This window comes from Alligator sinensis, unplaced genomic scaffold, assembly GCF_000455745.1.
Source record: "Alligator sinensis unplaced genomic scaffold, ASM45574v1 scaffold61_1, whole genome shotgun sequence".
In the NCBI taxonomy this organism is placed as follows: Eukaryota; Metazoa; Chordata; order Crocodylia; family Alligatoridae; genus Alligator; species Alligator sinensis.
Window position 1 is genome coordinate 1,842,971 of NW_005841986.1, and position 18,607 is coordinate 1,861,577.

Here is an 18,607-nt window from a genome sequence, read left to right on the forward strand (position 1 = left end):
AGGAAGCATTATTATCCCAATCTGACCCCAGGGGAAATGGAGGTACAGGGACTCCGAGTTCCTAGCCCAAGGGCACGCAGTGAGTCAGCGGTGCAGAACCAAGATTTCCCCTGAACGCCTCCATCCTGTGCTCTAGACCAGGGCTGTGCAACTGGTGGCCCGCAGGCCGTGGGAGTCCCTTGCAGGCAATGCTGCCTCCATCTGTAGGAAATAGGCCTTTTATGGAGGGAGGAAACTGGACACAGCCTGAAAGCACAGCAGCTTTTCTGAAGGGCCGTGGAGTCTCCTGGATGGTCTGTGTTGTCACACAGTGGCTTCAGTGCTCACGTGATGTATTTACACAGGGCTGTTCCAGGTCCCTGCTTCCCTGGCAACCACACAGCTGTTCTCAATGCACATCTGCAGCAGCTGCCCAGCCTCAGAAACATGACCGTGATGACCATGTGTTCCTAGATAGATCTCATCCCTCCCATAACAGTTCTGATTTAGCTTTGCTTTATGGTCCCTGGTAGGACTAGGCAGGAGCCTGTCTCTGTGACTCAAAGCAGAGAGCGCTTTTTAATGGGCTTAAAAAACAACAGCACTTCTGCAAGTCAGTGCAGCGAGACAAACTTCCAAACGATGGCCAAACTCAGCACGTGAAACAGCAGAAAGCTGGTTTTGAATGAGCTATGCAATGGCAAGCCACGATCTGGGTCTGATCTTCCCAGTGCCTTCCTTCCCCTGTGACCTCTGCTGGAAACAGTTGTGTAAAATATGGGCTGAAAGGATGTTTATTAGATTGTTTTACTCAGCATCACACAAATCACTACACCCTGGGCATCACATCAGGACACTGGCCACCACTGTCCCCTTGCTTCACCTGTGGCAAGGGAGGGTGTTATGTCTTGCGGCTGTCAGGGCTGACTGTGTAGTTTTGCTAGCAGGATAGACAACGGATGTGTATAGGATGTTTTGGATAGGGATAATCCTGCCTCAGGGAAGGGGTTGGATTAGATGACCTCTAAAGATCCCTTCCAGCCCTACTTCTCTATGATCTCATCAACTCCCTTTTCTCTTTGGGAGACGTGAGAACAGTAATTACTCACCCTTTGATAAGTGTCCTCCAAACCATGCAGGCTGACAAAGACGACAAGGTGCCTTGCCCTATGGAGCCTGGTGTCCTGACTCTTGTCAAACCGCTCCTCACTGCCAAGAGCCCCACTGAATTGAAATGTGGATGTTCGTGGATGCTGCCTGACCTGAATAAGGACATTCAAACTTGGTCCTAAACAGACACCACCATGATGAAGCTGGGGCTAATTACTGCACGTGGAGACCTAAGTACGATGGGTTGGTGTTTGGGAGCTTAGTGGAAGCAAGGATGAGCCCTGAGCACAAAGGGAGGCATGGGGGAGACTGGGTGGTGAAGCAGGAGAAGGAAGCACGTGGAGTGGGGTTTTGTTGGTGGAGCAAAGGGGAGATAACATGAACTGAGAGCAGAGGTGGATGCAGAAGCCCTGCTATCTCAGGTCCCCTCGTCTTTTCCAAGTTCCCCTGAGAGCAGTAGGAAATGTCACCTCCACGTCTTTGGCCACGGCAGGCCCAGTTCTGCCTTCTGTCACAGATGAAGAACAGTCTGGACCTCCATGGGAGCTGCATGGGCATGCCGGAAGACTGAACCAGGCCTCACGTGGAAACATGAGCAGGCAAGCACCTGGTGTTTGGCCCACGCATGTTCTCTGGTTTGGATTCGCCCTGACCTCATCCCGTATGGCAGCTTCGCCCTTTGGCTCCGACACCTTTGTTGAGGTTACTGATTTCCAGAGGCAGAATCCTCAACTTGCTACCAGGCAGAAAACTGCCCAAGTTCAAATCCACCTACTCTACACCAAACATCAGGACCAAACTCTAGTGCCCAGTGAACCATACATTAGCTTGCAGTGTCCTGCTAACCGTAGCCTTCCTAATGTCTTCTTTGCTTTTTTCTTTACGCCCCCAAAGAACACTGTTGTACTCGCCCCCTTTTACAACCATAAAATATTCCTTCACCTAGTATTTGTACTCATCCCATCCCCTTCCCTGCAGTGGCTTGTGACAGAAAAATGGCAGGCCTCATTTGTAACACAGATAAGAGGACTAGTTAATTAACCACAGACAGATCCTGTAGTTCCCCCTAACTCTCTAACCACCAGAGAGGCTGGGCTACCTTAGCATCACTTGTCATATAGTGCACTCTGTGTTGCCTTTCACCTTCTTATTCAACACCACCAGCCAAGCGTTACCTGGTAGAAAGGGGATGATTCTCTGTTTAGGGTCCTTCTGGCCTCCTTCGATGGGGAACTTGTCCAGCAGCTGCATCTGCAATAGGAACAGAACACACGTTTGAGACTAACTTAAGGCTGCTCCTTCCTTGGCTCCTTATTTAGCTGCATAGGTTATTTCTTGGAGCGTGTGTGGCTTTAAAGAGGATTAAGCAAGCAAATACATGGCTGGAACGATGGTGACGGAGTCCAAGGGAACGTGCACATCAAAAGGTACGGCACAGAACAGGCCGATGGAGGGAAAGCAGGTTCCTGCATGATGTACAACAGCGAGGGCAGGCCCATGTCTCTGCGATTCTAAAATTGGGTGCTCAAAACAAATGCTGTCTCTAATCCATGTTCTGCCCCCAGGTCGGGGGAAAGCACAATTCTGCCTCCCCCCTGCCCCCTTCCAGACAGCCCACCCACCTAGCTGGTACTGCTGTTCAGAAACAGGCACTGGGGTGTTTAACAAAACACCAAATCCGTCTTCTTGTTGGCAGAGCTCTTCCCTCTACCCTGCTCGGAGGCAGAGCACTGCTGCTTCCCTGGCACCGGCTTTCTGGAAACGCTTTCCATGTCACAGCCACAGCCCGGGGGGGGACAGCAGTGGAGACACACCAGCAGGGAAGGTGCCCGTGGAATATGCCCAGACCCCGGCTAAAGGAATAACACTCGGTGGGATGGGAGAGGGTAGAAGACATTCATACAAGACGCAATGCAAGCATGCCTAGAGCTGTTCTTGGAGGACACCGACCTGTGGCTTAGGGACCACAGAGGTTTCCCTCTTGAGCTGCTGCCTCTTGGCACGCACCTGAGTTTCACCCACATGAAAATTCGCCTGTAAATTAGAACTAAGGAAAAACTGACCAGTGAGCACACAGCATATAATTATCCTATTATTACTATTATAGAAGAGTACTGATACTAATAATGATGTCATCCTCCTCACCATCACGCTCATTATGGCACTGCCTTTGGCCCAATCGAGGCCAGGATGCTAGATGATACACTGACGCAGAGCAGCAGTCGACCCCTGCCCAAAATGCTCACAGGATGCCCAAAAACTACATGGAGTTTGCAGAAAAAGCCTCTGTAAAGGATACAAGTTTTTTTTAGGGGGGTTTTTTTTTTTTTTCAAGAAATGTTTTGTGATCCAAGCCAAATCAAGTCCAAATCCGTGAGTCAGTCCAGAACCGTAAGTGGCCCTACAACTGGCAAACATCCTCCGCCCCAACCAGGGGCTTCAGATATTTCCATCGTCTTTTGGCAGGCATCCTACATGCAGGCCCACGCCTGGAGGCTTGGGGTTTGGAGGCCCCCAAGTTTCGCCTGCCCCCAGCCATATGGCCGCAGGAGCAAGCTAGGGAGGATCCTCCCATGTCCATAAAGCGGGCTTTACACCCCAACATCTCAGCGGGTAGTAAACCACGCCAGAAGAACAGTTATCCCCTGGGCTCTTAAGGAAATCTGCCTTCATGAACCACAAGTTGCACTCCTCAGCCTTACAGCTTCATTTCAGAGGCCTCCTCCTCAGAGCAAGATCTGTCACATCCTCTTCCACAATGAGAATGGGGAATACAACCACAACCGACCCCGAGGGCTACCCTAGCCCAGCAGCACCTCTCTGCCTCAGGAAAGTCTCCTAGGCAAGGTCTCCCTTGCTAACCATGGCCCAGCCACGACGGCAGGAGAACCAACAAGGCAGGGAGTTGCATTCACCTTCCCAAAAGCCTCCTTTCCCCAGCAACCACCCTGTGCCTTCTCAACTTTAACTCAGCTTACAATGGCCCGAAAACACGTACATTGTGGTACATGGCCTTTTAGCTTTCTCCCATGCTTAGGACACACAATGAAACCAGTCGTTGGGCTCCTTGTCATCTCTGTCATTCCACACAAACACCCTTGAAGTCTCAGGGTATGGGGTACCCGACGCATCTTATACAACTCAACTATGTCCCGGGAACTGAACCCACACACCGATCAACACAAATATCTTAAACGGCAGCTATACTCAAGGGCACTTTCCATTAACATCCCATATTGACAGATGACAGGACAAGGAGCAATAGGCTCAAGCTGCAGCAAGGGAGGCTTAGGTTGGATATTAGGAAAAACTCTCTCACGAGGAGGGTGGTGAAGCACTGGGACAGGTTACCCGGGGAGATGGTGCACTCTCCATCCTTGGAGGTGTTTAAGCCCCAGGTAGACAAAGCCCTGGCTGGGATGATGCAGCTGGGGCTGGTCCTGCTTGGAGCAGGGGGTTGGATAGATGTGACCTCCTGGGGGCCCTCCCAACCCTCATTTTCTGAGTCTATGTAGTAAAGTGATACGTGTCTAGCCAATAAAGGGGTTTGCACTACCTCAGCAAATTGCATTTAAAAAAAAAAGAAGTTTGGCAACATGGTTTAAAAAAAAAAATAAAAAAAAAATCAAGCTTTTACATAGATGCTTCTGTCCTTTAGCTACATGGAGCACCTGCGGCAGCGCAGCAAACCAAAGAGCAAGAGGAAACGCAGGAGTGGAACGAACATCTGTGCCGGGGAAAAGCTCATGAGATCCCACGCTTCCCCGACGGGGAGACAGCTGGTAAATAAACAGACTGTCATGTTAAGGGTTGAGAGAGAAGCTGCTTTTCTGCCTATGAAGACTTTTTCTTTTTCTTTTTTTTGAAACAGGAAATGTTGCTTTCTCGTACGTACAGCTAGCTCTGAGCACCTGAGGGAAGACATGGGGAGCAGCTTTGTTCGGGGTGGGGGGGACTCACTACGGGATTTCAAGTTTTGCTGTTGCGACACTTTTCGTCAGGAAGATGCTTCTCATTTTACTCCAGATTGACTGACTCAAGCTGGAGCTGATACAGGCCAATTCCCAGGGTTATTCTTGGAGTTAGATGCACTTGGCTAATACAGGCCTTTGCAAACCACATCAAGAGGGTCACAACATGTATAACTTAGCACTATTTATCTAAAGGGCGGATATCAGCAAAACAGATACGATAAACTACAGCTAAACAAGGCTGGCTAAGCTTTCCTAGCCTATGTTTTCCTCCCAAGCTCTTGCTTCTGCTTGGGAGAGCTCTTGATTATGGTGGGATGGAGTTAATCACACACAGTGTGAATGGCTCCTTGAGATCCACCTTTGTGCAGGGTTTATACAGTCGTAGTAACTCCTAATGCATCCCAAGCTCATGCCAGAGATGAGAGGGGAGGCAAGAAGTGGTTGTTAGGTAAAGTGGAGAGAACGAAGAGTGCCGTACCCTCACCCCCTTCCCAACTGATTGCTCTCGTTCATGATCAAGGATGCACACGTCCATCTCCACGTGGGTGCATGTTAATGAGACAGTGGGGAAAATGCCAGTGCAATGGAGGAAGCTGGAGGAGAAAGGGACTGTTAGCCCTCCAATGCAGGGAGCATGCTTGGGACATTAAAAGCAAATGATGACAGGAGCCTGGGGTCTCATCTGCTCTTCCCTGCACCCAGTGCTATCATTTGAAACCTGTGCAAACAAACTGGATACAGGAGCTACCAAGCCACAACTGTGCACGCACGTGTGTAAATCCACTCTACTTGCCTGGCACGAGAGGGCACGGCAGGTACAGCGTGAAAGTCAGCAAACTCAGAAACCCACAGCTCTGCAGCAAACCCAACAGCAAACATCAGAGATGGACCAAATCTAAGCACTCCAGAGGAGTGCGAACCCTGCAGCTCAGCACATCTCTGTTTAGAAGGGCCGAGATCCTCCACAGTCGCTTTCTTCCTGGAGCTGGGCCTTGAAGGGACAATGCCAAATATTGTGAGAGTTGGCAACACTGAACTCCTTTTTCCCCATCCCTGCTGCGCCACTGGGTTTCATCGTGGTTGCATTCAGTAGCAAAATTTACCCCTCTGCAAGGTTACTCATGCTGGTGAACATTATTCACACAATCCCATTAGTTTTAACAAGATTATTTGTACATGTATCAGTTCACCAGGCTGAATCAGAGGTTCATTTTCCGGACCAGGATGTTTGTCCCTACCCCTCTAAGTGCTCAGAGCACAGCTGCAGGGTAAGGGCGCTCAGTGCACAGCGCTTAGGAAGTCCATTAGGACACTCGAAATGGTTCCAAGAAGTAGAGCCTGGAGTAGTGGCTTTGCTGGTGAATTAACTGCGGTCTCGCATATGTTGCATCAAGAACTGGAGCGAAGTGTGTGTTTATTCAGCATGACTCCATCTGCTCCGGGAGAGTGGGTGGGAAGCTGATTTCCCTGTTTCCATATACACTCCCTGTTTCCAAACGGATCCCCCACCCAGATGACACCGTGTCATGCTAATGGATTCCTCTCCACTCGTGTGATTGATCATAGCTGGGGGTGCAGCAGTGGGATTCGAATTCTCCTACCGCTCTTTGTACCAATTTATTACTAAAGCTAACAAACGAAGAATACACACACACAAAATTACTAAAGCTAACAAACTGAGGATAGATAGATAGATAGATAGACAGATAGATAGATAATCTTCAGTTTGTTAGCTTTAGTAATAGTATATATATATCTATAGATACAGATATATATAATGAGCCATTCCAGCCAAAGATGTTTTGTGGATCCTTCATTGTTTTTCAAAACTGTGTCCAGTTTTGGGCTCCACAATTCAAAAAGGATGTGGAGAAGCTTGAGAGAGTCCAGAGAAGAGCCACGCGCATGATCAGAGGCCAGGGAAGCAGACCCTACGATGACAGGCTGAGAGCCCTGGGGCTCTTTAGCCTGGAAAAGCGCAGGCTCAGGGGTGATCTGGTGGCCACCTACAAGTTTATCAGGGGTGACCACCAGTATCTGGGGGAACGTTTGTTCACCAGAGCGCCCCAAGGGATGACGAGGTCGAATGGTCACAAACTACTACAAGATCGTTTCAGGCTGGACATAAGGAAGAACTTCTTTACTGTCCGAGCCCCCAAGGTCTGGAACAGCCTGCCACCGGAGGTGGTTCAAGCGCCCACATTGAACACCTTCAAGAGCAAACTGGATGCTTATCTTGCTGGGATCCTATGAACCCGGCTGACTTCCTGCCCTTTGGGCGGGGGGCTGGACTCGATGATCTTCCGAGGTCCCTTCCAGCCCTGATGTCTATGAAATCTATGAAAAATATAGCTCAAACTCACCTTTTCTACTTTGCCTACAAACCTGATACCAACCTTCATGTCTCTTTTAGCCCTCCATCCCTTCTTTTTCTCCTACTCTGTCCCCTGGCATTGCTTTTCCTTTCCCCAGTGCACTCAGTCACGCGCAGTGCAACCTCTCAAAAAATTCAGTAGTCCTAGAAGAGGAAAATCATGAAGATCTACCATCCATTTCCAGGGAAAATAGCAGCAAGCGTCCCAGTTGCAAAGCAGAGCCTGAGGACGTGATCTCAATGCATCTTAATGCTTCAGAAGCCAGAAGGCAAAGAAAAATAATCCAGCTGTGCTTATGATTTCTTACCATCTCAGCATTTCATGGGGTGGGGGGGCTGGCTATTGATTGTTGGAGTGAGCAATAGTAGAGCTGGCTCTGTGTGTCAGTAGCTAATGAACGTGCAATTCAGGCTAGGAGGTCATCCCAGTGCAACTGGGCTCAAGGCCTCAGGACTTGGTGACCGAGTGTAAACAGAGCTCTCGGGTGATACTGAGAACATACAGCTGTGCCACATGTACGACACAGCTCCGCTGCATGAACTCCTTTTGGTTGGAGCTGATTCAACATGGGTGCGTACCTATGCTGTCTGTGCAATAAGAGCGATTCTGTATATGGGCAGTAAGAGTGATTCTGCTGATTTCCTCAATAACAAGTAAAATGTACCTTCCCTCTGCTTTAGGTCTTGCCTGCAAACCCGATACCTGCCTCCGCTTTAGATCTCCTTTCATCTATGCAAGCACCTCCATGCGGGAAAGGATGCACATCCTCACACAAATCTCCAGAGAGAGAGAATGAATGCAATCCTGTGAGCCTTGAACTGCTCATGTTTCTCTCATCTGCCCCATTTTTTTAAGCTAGCAGCTTAGCTCAGAAACCCCTCACCAATGGACTCTGAAAATGCAATAAATAGAGCCCTCTGTCTACTCTGCGACGGGCACCAGCTGGTTAAAAAAGAAACATCTTTAACTCTGGCACTAGTAACACCTCACCTGATTCAAAACTAAGAAGCATTGCTAATTTTGCTGAATATTTATTAGCTGCATTTCTCTTGGCTTGGATAGGCTTTCCAAGACCGACACAACTCGGGAGCTTCTGCGTTAGCTTTCGGTGGGTGCAGCTATACGAGACATTTATTGTGGAGTAGACTAATTAGCTCTGCAGTAAATGTCTTGTATCTACACATGCGGCCCTATTAGGCCACAGGAAACTAATTACCTTTGCAGCGGGATAGTGCCTGTACATACAAGTAGTACCCCGCTGCAGAGTGTTTTCATGCGCAGCAGTGCATGTGTAGATGCTGCCCTGGCCGGCTGGGGCACAAGGGTGTTTCAGTGTGCAGGCTGCCTGCTGGCTAGCCCCACACTGGAGGACCCTTGTGCCCCAGCCAGCCCCTCCACAGCATGTTGAGCCAGGTCGGAGCAGCCCCGAGCTGACCCCCCTGGCTCCCTGCCAGCCAGGATCACTCTGGTTCAGCTCAACGTACTACAGTCCTGAGTGCACATTCAAATGGCGTGCCCGGAAGCAATACACTCTGGGCCAGCGTTTATTGCTGCATGATAATAGCGCATTTAGATGCACCTAGTAAGTAGCAGGCTTTTATCCTGGTTAAGCTATCCACTAGGAGGCAAAAGGAATATGTACGCCATGGATTCTCAACCAGCATGCCACAGCACCCTGGGGTGCCAAGAGATCCTTTTATAGGTGCTATAGGGTGCCACACAAAATTAGCACTGTTAAGTGTGCAAACACCTACATGCAATTCAAAAAAATAAACCCACAGATGTCACATAGAGAGCCATCGCATCAAAAACATTTGGACCTGTTGGGGTCTTCCAGCGCACTTTGCAGCAGGGGAATTGCTCTATTATTTTTCCATAGTCAAAAAACAAATTAATGGAAGATAGGATGCAGCGCACCCTCACCAAGTCTGCAGATGACACCAAGCTGGGGGAAGTAGTGGATACACTGGAGAGGAGGGCTAGGATTCAGAGCGACCTAGACGAATCGGAGGATTGGATCAAAAGAAATCTCCTGAGGTTCAACAAAGACAAGTGCAAAGTCCTGCACTGAGGAGGGAGCGATCCCCTGCACCGGTGCAGGCTGGGGGTGACGGGCTGGGCAGCAGCTCTGCAGGAAAGGACCTGGGGGACAGGGGACAAGAAGCTGAACAGGAGCCAGCAGTGTGCCCTTGGTGCCAACAAGGCTAATAGCATCCTGGGCTGCATTGGTAGGAGCGGTGCCAGCAGCTGGAGAGCAGTGATCCTTCCCCTCTATTCAGCACTGGGGAGGCCACATCTGGAGTCCTGTGTCCAGATGTGGGCCCCCACGACAGAAAGGATGTGGGCAGATTGGAGAGAGTCCAACAGAGGACAATGAAAATGGTCGGGGGGCTGGGGGACAGGACTGGTGAGGAGAGGCAGAGGGACCTGGGCTTATTTTGTCAGGAGAAGAGAAGACCGAGGGGGATTGAATAGCAGCCTTCACCTCCCTGCAGGGGGGCTGCAAAGAGGATGGAGCTGGACTTGTTAATCTGTTTTTAGAATGTCTCTTGGTCTTGGGTTTTCAAGCTCTGGGGACAAATCTAGCCCTCTACAACTAAGCCACATTCAGCACCTCTTAGGTTGCAGATTCTATCTACATCGCCCTCTTGGTCATTAATCTCCTCCAAAGAACTACCTTTTCCAGCTCCCTTCTGATCCCCGCATCAGGGTATCCTTGCGATCTCGTGTGATAGCACCTGTCTTCTTGCCGATTTCTTTATAACCACATGCTGGCTTCCTTACACTGCAGATAAAATCACGGCTGCCCACTTGGGTGGCTTTGCTAGTGCGAGAGCTTAACTTTAATGCCGAAAACCCCAGAGAACGGCTCTTTTACTCAAATCGATCCATTGGCAAATTGTACCGTGCCAGCTGGTGCGACACAAGGAGGTGAGATTCCAGCCTTTTGCACAGCGACAGTCGCTCGCTCGGCACAATGCTGTTCTTTTCAATTGAAAGTGATGCATGAAAAAAATTGCCTGTTGACGAGCCATGACATTAATTAGGCTTAAACAGCTCGTGGCCTAGTGTTTCCAGCACTTCCCTGTGAAGTGGAGATGTAGGGGGTTGAACCTGCTCAGACAGGGAAGAGCCTAGCACCTAGGTTTCCTACACACTGGGCCTTTGCTGAAACCACTAGGCTACCAGGCAAAACAGGGGCAGCAGCACCACCAATATTATCACATCAGATATCACATCATACATATCAGAGGGAGGCAAAACTCCCCGCAGTAACCAGTAACACAATGCTGCCATCAGGTGTAACCGTATCAGGTAGCCAGTGACGCCACTGTTACGTCAGCCTACCCCACACTGGATCAGCGAGTGAATTCAACCTCCAAGATGCTGCAGTGACTGGCTTTACTCTTTTCTTAACAGGAAGAAAAATTAAAAAAACAAAAACTCTGCCTGGTTTCCGGCTGACGAGACTGACAATCCCAGCACCGGGCTCCGTTCTGAATTAAACAGGGGGAAATGCACAGGGAGGTCAGACATAGGGAGGAACGTGCATGTAAAGCACAGGGAGCAGACACGTAAAGGATGGCGTCATCCCCCAGGGAAAATGCATCGCTCACAGCTGCAAACTGACCACCGGGAATCTTGGAAATCTTTCAAGCTGTGCAGCATCCAACTGAAAGGGCTGGGATGGGGGGGCTCCGTCTCCACCTGAATCCATCACAATCGGAGAACACCCATTCCCAGCTAAGATGGCTTTTATCTGTCATACAGAAAAGTGACTTAGGCCTCGTGTACGGCAAAGAGATTCTTTCACTGTAGCCGCTCATCTGGAAGCAGGTTCTCAGGAAGAGCGCACTGAGCTGTCCAAGCAATTAGCAAAAGCATCACAGGGACAGAGCCCTTTCTAACTCAGACATGCGACAACCTGGGCCAAAGTTATTTCATGCTTTTCTGTCCTCCTGACATGCTCCTATATAGTCTCAAAGGGCCTCAGAGTTTTCAGTACATTTATGCTCACGACACCACTGCGAATTCAGGCTGTTATAATCCCCAGGTTAGGAGACAGGAAGCTAAAAGATTTGCCCAAGGTCACAGAGGGAAGCTGTGGCAGAGCAGAGACCTGAACCAGGTCTCCTTAGACCCTAGCCAAGGGACCATCCTTCCTCTCTCCTCTTTTAAGGATGAACTGGATTCCTGTAGCTAGAGTGTAAAGCGTGGGGCAGAAGAAGGGCGGCCCGGGCTTCATAGCACAGGACCACATTCAGCCTGGAAAGTCTGTCAACCCGATTCAGCTGTGATGCAAACCAGTCTGTAAATAACAGGCTGTTCCCAGGGTAGCGATAAAATGGGTGTGACAGACGAATCATGTCACGTCCATCGATTTGGCGTTTGGCATGGGAGAAGAATGAGTGTCGGCAGAGCGCGAGGGGCACGGGAGGAAAAGCTGCTAACCGGAGCCTGCCAGACAAAGTCACTCATCAGAAAGGCATTCGGTGCTCCAGGAGCCCCAGCCCATAGACAGGCACAACTTCCACCGCTGGCAGGGGCGGCTGCTTCTACTAGTTACGGCAGGGCACACTTTGTGCCGACGTCGAGTCGCAACAGGGTGCGATCACTCTTTCTCTGCTCAGCTACGTTAGCGCCGAGTGAGGGGTCACGTCACCGAAATCACCGGGGGAGCTCACCAAGGGCTGCACCTGGCCCCGAATCAGCTCTGCTCCTCTCCCCGGTGCGTGCCAGGCTGCTAAGAGGTACCGTCACTTACACCGATTCTGTGACTGATCTCCATTTCCACCGCTGCAGCACTGGCCCCCCAACTCCCCTCCCGGTCACACGTGCCAACCCAGGCTCGCTCCGCTGATTTCAATCCACTTATGCTGCAAAGACACCGGTGAAACTTTCAGCAAAGTGCAGTCGAGGACCTTCTAGCTGGTGCCTTTGCTCAAAAACCAGTCACAACTGGTTACACCTGGCATGAAAATGAATGAAAGTATATGTCAAGGGTCTGGCTTAACATGGGTGGAAATGCTGCACCCTGTTTAATGGATCACACAGGTGCAGTGCGACCTGGCAGGTGTGAGGCTGGAGGGGTTCTCCTGCTAACTGTCCTCGCTAGGAAGCTGCAGCTGACGTTGCAAGGCACAAGGGCAAAGCACAACCTGGAGAGAAGCCTTAGTGCAAACCTCCATGGGTCCAATCGCCAGCTCCTCCTTGCCCTGGCGTGTGGTCTCTCTGCAATGAAGAGAGATGAATGACCCTTGCATTCACCCTTGATTCAAGAAGGCCAAGTCTACCATGGGCCTCAGGCTCTGATGTCACTCATCAGCTGGGATGCAGACCCACTGAATTAACATTCCCAAGACAATGACAGACTATGATCCATAACCACCGGCCCCACAAATAAACAGCCTTGGGCCAGCGTAGCTCCATGGAAATCCAAGTCACATGGAAGCAATGCAAATACCTGCAGGGCTCAACGCTCTCATGAACCCTTCAGCCCGCAGAGGGGCATTATGCTCCAAAGCACCTATGTGACTTAGGAGCCCAGCTCCCATTTTTTAAAGGTGATTTCAGCAAATAGGAACCTCAGTCTCACTGAAAGTGAATGAGATTTGGGCTCAGAAGAGGAAGCAATGCTCCTCTGATTTAGGGCTCCTAAATCAGAACCTTTAAGCCAAGCTATAGAGGTCTGGATGAGTCTTCTGGACTTTTATTAGTCAGAATATACATTATGGTGGTACACTGGGCCTCCTGTTGGGATTGAGGCTCCTTATGCAGGGCACTACAAACACAAAGCCCCCAGAAAAGCCCTTCCTCCACAGGTTTGCAATTTAAGACTAGCCCAATGGTTCTCAACTTTTTAAAAACTTTTTTCCCCTCCCCTTATGAGACACAAGGGCACCCCTTGGGAAACGCCAGCTCCTAGCTTTCACTCATTCCTCGACTACGGAAAAACAACAGAGCAATTCCTGTTACAAAGGACTCAGAAAGACCACAACATGTTGACACTATAGATTCCTATTCGAAATCTCTGATTTTGCCTTCTGAACCGCATGCAGGTGTTTGGACACCCAATACAGCTAATATTGCCTTGCACCCTTAAAAGGACCACAGAGCATTGCAGGGTGCCGCAGCACCCTGCTTGGGAATCACTGGATTAGGAAGTCCCAAAACCCTCCCCAGAAGAATCCCATTGTACAGATAACAGCTTGATTTCCATTGCTGACTGCAAGGCCTCTTCATGGGGTACAACGCAAAGGGCAAAGAAGTCAAAGCGAGTTCATCAGGTCCAACAGGTATGGCTGGACACTTAGGAAATCTGCAGCGAAACACTGAAGAAAAACGGCTTCCAGCTAGCAATCAGGTGCCACAGGATGCCTTACAAAGAGGGTGGGGCGTCAGAAGGGCTGTGCTATTAATAACATGCTTTCTGGCTGCATAAATTTACACTCCAAACATTAAGCTGAGCCTGATTTTCAGGTTGGTTTGTTTTCATCCAGGTCTCTCTTCCTCTGGTGAGAAGATCCAGAGACCAAAGCTGGTGAGTTGCTCAAAACAGAAGTTGCGCAGTCAAGACGGTGCTTAGACTCCTCAGCAAACCACCCCGGCTTTGGGAAGCTGCCACTCCTCCAGACGCTCCATGGCCAAAGTGGTGTAACAGAGTGGAGAAATTACTCTTAAACACAGCCAGGAATGACTATGTGCGGGTTATGCTGGTTTAATCTAGTATTTAGAAACACACCTTGAGTTAAACCAGTGCAAATTCATGTGTGGACAGGGCCTTACTTCTGATTTACACTGCGGCAGGCAGCAACCTGATCTAGATCTGGACAAAGGAAAATTAAGCCTCTGTTTCCCTGATCATCACCTTCCCTAACACCTGTTAGCTCCACTTGATATAGTCTCCCATGGAAACCCTGGGTTACTTTCAGCTAACAATGAAAACAGAAAACAATAGCTTTGAGAAAACGGCACAGTTCATTTTGGCAATGCTGAAATGGTATCTCGTCCGCTCCCGTTGGGGGTCAGGCTTCCCAAAGAAGTGCGATTCCAAGGAAGCCAGACCAGCCAAAGAAAATACCACCACCGATTTTAACTACAGACTGGGAAGAGACCCCTTTTCCCCCACCATAAAAGCCTGGAGCAGCTTTGCCTGGTGATTTGTTCCAAACATGTGCATGTCCTGTCTTTGGGGTAATCCAGAAGGGCGTTCGGACAAAGACCCGCACAGCTTCAGTGCAGAGATGCAGCTGTACATGTAAGTGATATTCAGTTCTGAGCCTTATGGGAGTTGCAGAAACCAGCCAGCAAGATGAGCATTTGCAAACAGTGCTGAGTCCCAGCTGCAAGTGTTTATCCCCCACCAGATCTAGGCGGGTTGCTACCATGTGTGGGTTTTGTGCTGCTCAGAACTGGCACTGCCTCGTGCGGCTGGTTTGGGAAAACTCTCAAGGCTTGACTTTTACAGCGCTGGCAGCTGCACTGCCTGAGTCATTAGGGGAGTGAATGGCAGGGAAGCAAACTGACGGTGTTCTTCAGTTCAAGGTCTCACACCAGGGAGATGAGAATTTGCAAATGGGAAAGTAACAACAACTCTACACTCACTCACCAATTAAGCCACATTTTAGGTCCTTACCTGGCATTTGTCACACAAGTATCCTTAGCACCCAATCCCGCCGGTAGCCCAGGTGTCATAATGAGAACATGCTTATTAAAGACTGGTCTGGTTTTCTGTTGCTGATCAGTGCATTCATTGCGACTCCTCTGTCTAAACAGCCAGATTAATCAGTTAAGCAAAAATGAAATTATACCCTACCGCAGGCATGAAGGATGCCTGAATCCCAACTTTTTCTGCTCAAGCTATTGCTCCAGCACATAAAGTGTAAATTTGGAGCAGACCCAAACATGGATGTCCCCTTACAAAAAAGATGCTCTGGTTTGAAATCGGAGCTCCCAAACCGGGCGCCAGGAGGCAGAACCCTGCAAGGAAACATGGAGCTATTCTGCTGACTCTGCCTGGGTATAATTGTTCCTGGAGAGGTGGAAGGCTAGAAGTAAGTGCAAAACTGTCAGAGGGCTTTGTCACTTGACCAGAAATGGAGTCACGCCTGGGGAAGCAGGTGAGTTTGGAGAGTAGCCACCCTGTGCACACACGGTTTGGAAGGGGGAGAGGGGAAGGGCAGACATACCAAGAGTCTCTATAGCAAACTATGCATGCTCCTTCATCACTCTAGAGTCTATCATTCAGACAGCCATTATTTAACCCTGCACACTTTGCAAGAGGACCAGAGGGCTTGTGGTAAGCAACTGAAGCCATTTGGCTGAATATTAAAAGCATCCCTGGAAGCCTTTGGTAAAGCAGCTGCATCCTTTCACCCAGCTGATTTTTAAGCCATCCAGACACCATTAAGACATACTGTCAGCCCTTTCAAAGCCATCAGTAGATCCAGGTGGGACCAACTGCACACAGAGACGTAAATGTGTGGGACCAGAGATAAAAGCTGTGAGCTCGGTTGGGTGAAGTAAGCACGGCCTCGTCCATTCACATCAGATCAGGGTCTGGTTCTCCGTCTCCCCGACTGAGTTGCAGCCAGACTCACACCCTGGTATTCCTGGGAAGATCCGAGCTGCTACCCAGGGGCTGGACCTCGTGTGCAATCTAACTGAGCAGGGACAGGACATATCTGCACAATAGCTTAGTGCAGAAAGGTGCTGAGCACACATGGGCTCTGCAATTCTGCCACTTGACTCAGGCCCGGCATTGTCTAGTAGACGCCAGTGCCAGGCTGAGGTGAAGAACGAATGGAAATAAACCTCCGTAGGCTCGGACCAGACTAGACCCTCGATCAAGGGGAAGCATGTCTAGAGCAAAAGCTGAGCTGCTTTGCCCATTGTGCATCGGGGCATATCTGGATGCTACTTAACTCTAGAAGCGCCGCGCCAACAGTGGTAGGCGACAGGACAGTAGTGACAACTGGGTTTTTTCAGGTCTTGCCTTTGTGACGCCAAGGAGCTCTTCAGAGAAGGACCCTTATCCATTTGGATATAATGGGGCTGATCCGAGGGCTCGGGACATTCCTGCAAAGCCTCGCCTGACTACACCAGGCAGCCGGGCAGGACTGCTGTAAGGGCCTGGTCTTGGAAAGCACAGGAAAAGCCAGGACCAACGAGGGAGTAATGAGGATGAAGACAGCTGCTTTCTGCTAGAACAACACAGGCTGTCAGGAGACCGCAGCACTGTATCCCTGAGGGGAGAGTCTGCCCTGGACTCTGCTACCAGTCCAGCTGCAAGGCCATCTTACTTAATTAGGGGTTTCTTTGGGGACAAATCTGGCTCAAGCCACTAAATGAATTACACGCCTACATGCATCACGCACTCTGCACAGCTGGAATCAGATGAATGAGTTGGTTTCTCAGCCAAACCCGAGCTCTGTGCCTGGCCTGGTGTGTGTGTGCGTCTCTGCTGCACCACAGGCCCTCTGACCTCACATGGTCAGGAGATGGGAAGCAAAACGGGTTGAGCGCTGTTGAGCATCCCCAATTTAACAGGTGCAGCAATGTGGATGCATCGACTTCCAGACATGAGCTTTGTGTGGAGTCTGAGTGACACACAGCAGATCTAAAACAGAGAGAGAGCCTTTGAAATCTCAGCCTTGTTGTGAGCCTTGGGGATTATTATCAACATGGAAAAGGAGCTGGGTAGGGGGCTGGGCGAAGAGAGGTTCGTACTTCCAAGACGCACACAGCAGCAGGAGGGTGGGGAGAAGGGGGCGGACTGCTGTTACGGGGAGCGAGGGCATCTCGGGGGGAAAGGATGCTGGCAGGAGCTGACTTCACCTGTGCACAGGATTTGCCAAGATTAAAGAAAAACAGAACAGGGGCTTTAAAGTGAAAAAGCAATGTTCCCTTCCTTTCCTACAGGCAGATAGGAAGTAAACGTCTGGCACTTTCTGCTATAACATCTGACAGCATCTGATGAAGTGAGCTTGAGTTTATGAAAACTTATCCTCTATATGTATCCTATTTGGTTAGTCTATAAGGTGCATATCTGCCCTGCTTTCTGCTATAACCAAACCACCGATCTGCTTGCAGCAGGGTTCAGTCATGGGTCCAACAGGGTCAACCAAAAGCTAAAGTGGCTTCCACCTACTAATGGGCTGAGACTGGAACAGAGCCTCTTCTACACTGCAACGCAGAAGGAGGACGGGGGTTTAATACCCTCGACTTGAACGTATCCCTGTAGCAACTGCTTCTCACTCTGATGTACACAGAAGGGACCTGTGTCTAAGACCTGAATGCAAACTTGAGAAAGAAGTTACAGGTGCACCTGGGCCCTTGAGGTGATGGGGCTGCTTCTCAAAGGGTGAGCCAGCAGTGCGCCTGTGTTGCCAAGAAGGCTAACAATATTCTGGGCTGCATGGGTAGGAGCGGTGCCAGCAGATGGAGAGTAGTGATCCTTCCCCTCTATTCAGCACTGGGGAGGCCACATCTGGAGTCCTGTGTCCAGCTGTGGGCCCCACTACAGCAAGGATGTGGACAAGGTGCAGAGAGTACATTGGAGGGCTGCAAAAATGATTGGGGGGGACTGGGGGACAGGACTTGGGAGGAGAGGCTAAGGGAACTGGGCTGATTGAGTCTGCAGAAGAGAAGACCGAGGGGGATTGAATAGCAGCCTTCACCTCCCTGCAGGGGGGCTGCAAAGAAGATGGAGCTGGGCTGTTCTCAGTGGGGGCAGATGGCAGGACAAGGAGCAATGGGCTCAAGCTGCAACAAGGGAAGTTGAGGTTGGATATTAGGAAAAACTCTCACTAGGAGGGTGGTGAAGCGCTGGAACAGGCTACCCAGAGAGGCTGTGGACTCTCCATCCTTGGAGGTTTTCAAGCCCCGGCTTGACCAAGCCTTGGCTGGGATGATGTAGTTGGGGCTGGTCCTGCTCTAAGCAGGGGGTTGAACTAGATGCGAGCTCTTGAGGTCCCTTCAACCCTCGTTGTCTGCGATTCTAGGAGAGGCTGAGGAGAACTGCAGGGGCCCAAACCTCTGAAAATCAAAGAGAGTTTAAAGGAGTGTCCACCTGCCCAAGGAGCTCCCCTGGATCAGTCCTCTCAAAGCCCCCCCCAGCTAGAGCTCCACTCTCCCCACATTCACAAGCCCCTTCAGACTCAGCTACTC

General features: G+C 50.1%; 1 protein-coding gene across 1 annotated transcript in view; it reads right to left on the reverse strand.

The window, feature by feature from the left end:
* SH3PXD2A (SH3 and PX domains 2A) overlaps positions 1-18,607 on the reverse strand; it is a 304,812-nt gene that overhangs the window by 212,956 nt on the left and 73,249 nt on the right. Inside the window, 1 exon segment of the mRNA XM_025201204.1 lies at positions 2,265-2,340. Within this exon segment, the coding sequence (XP_025056989.1) occupies positions 2,265-2,340 (76 nt within the window).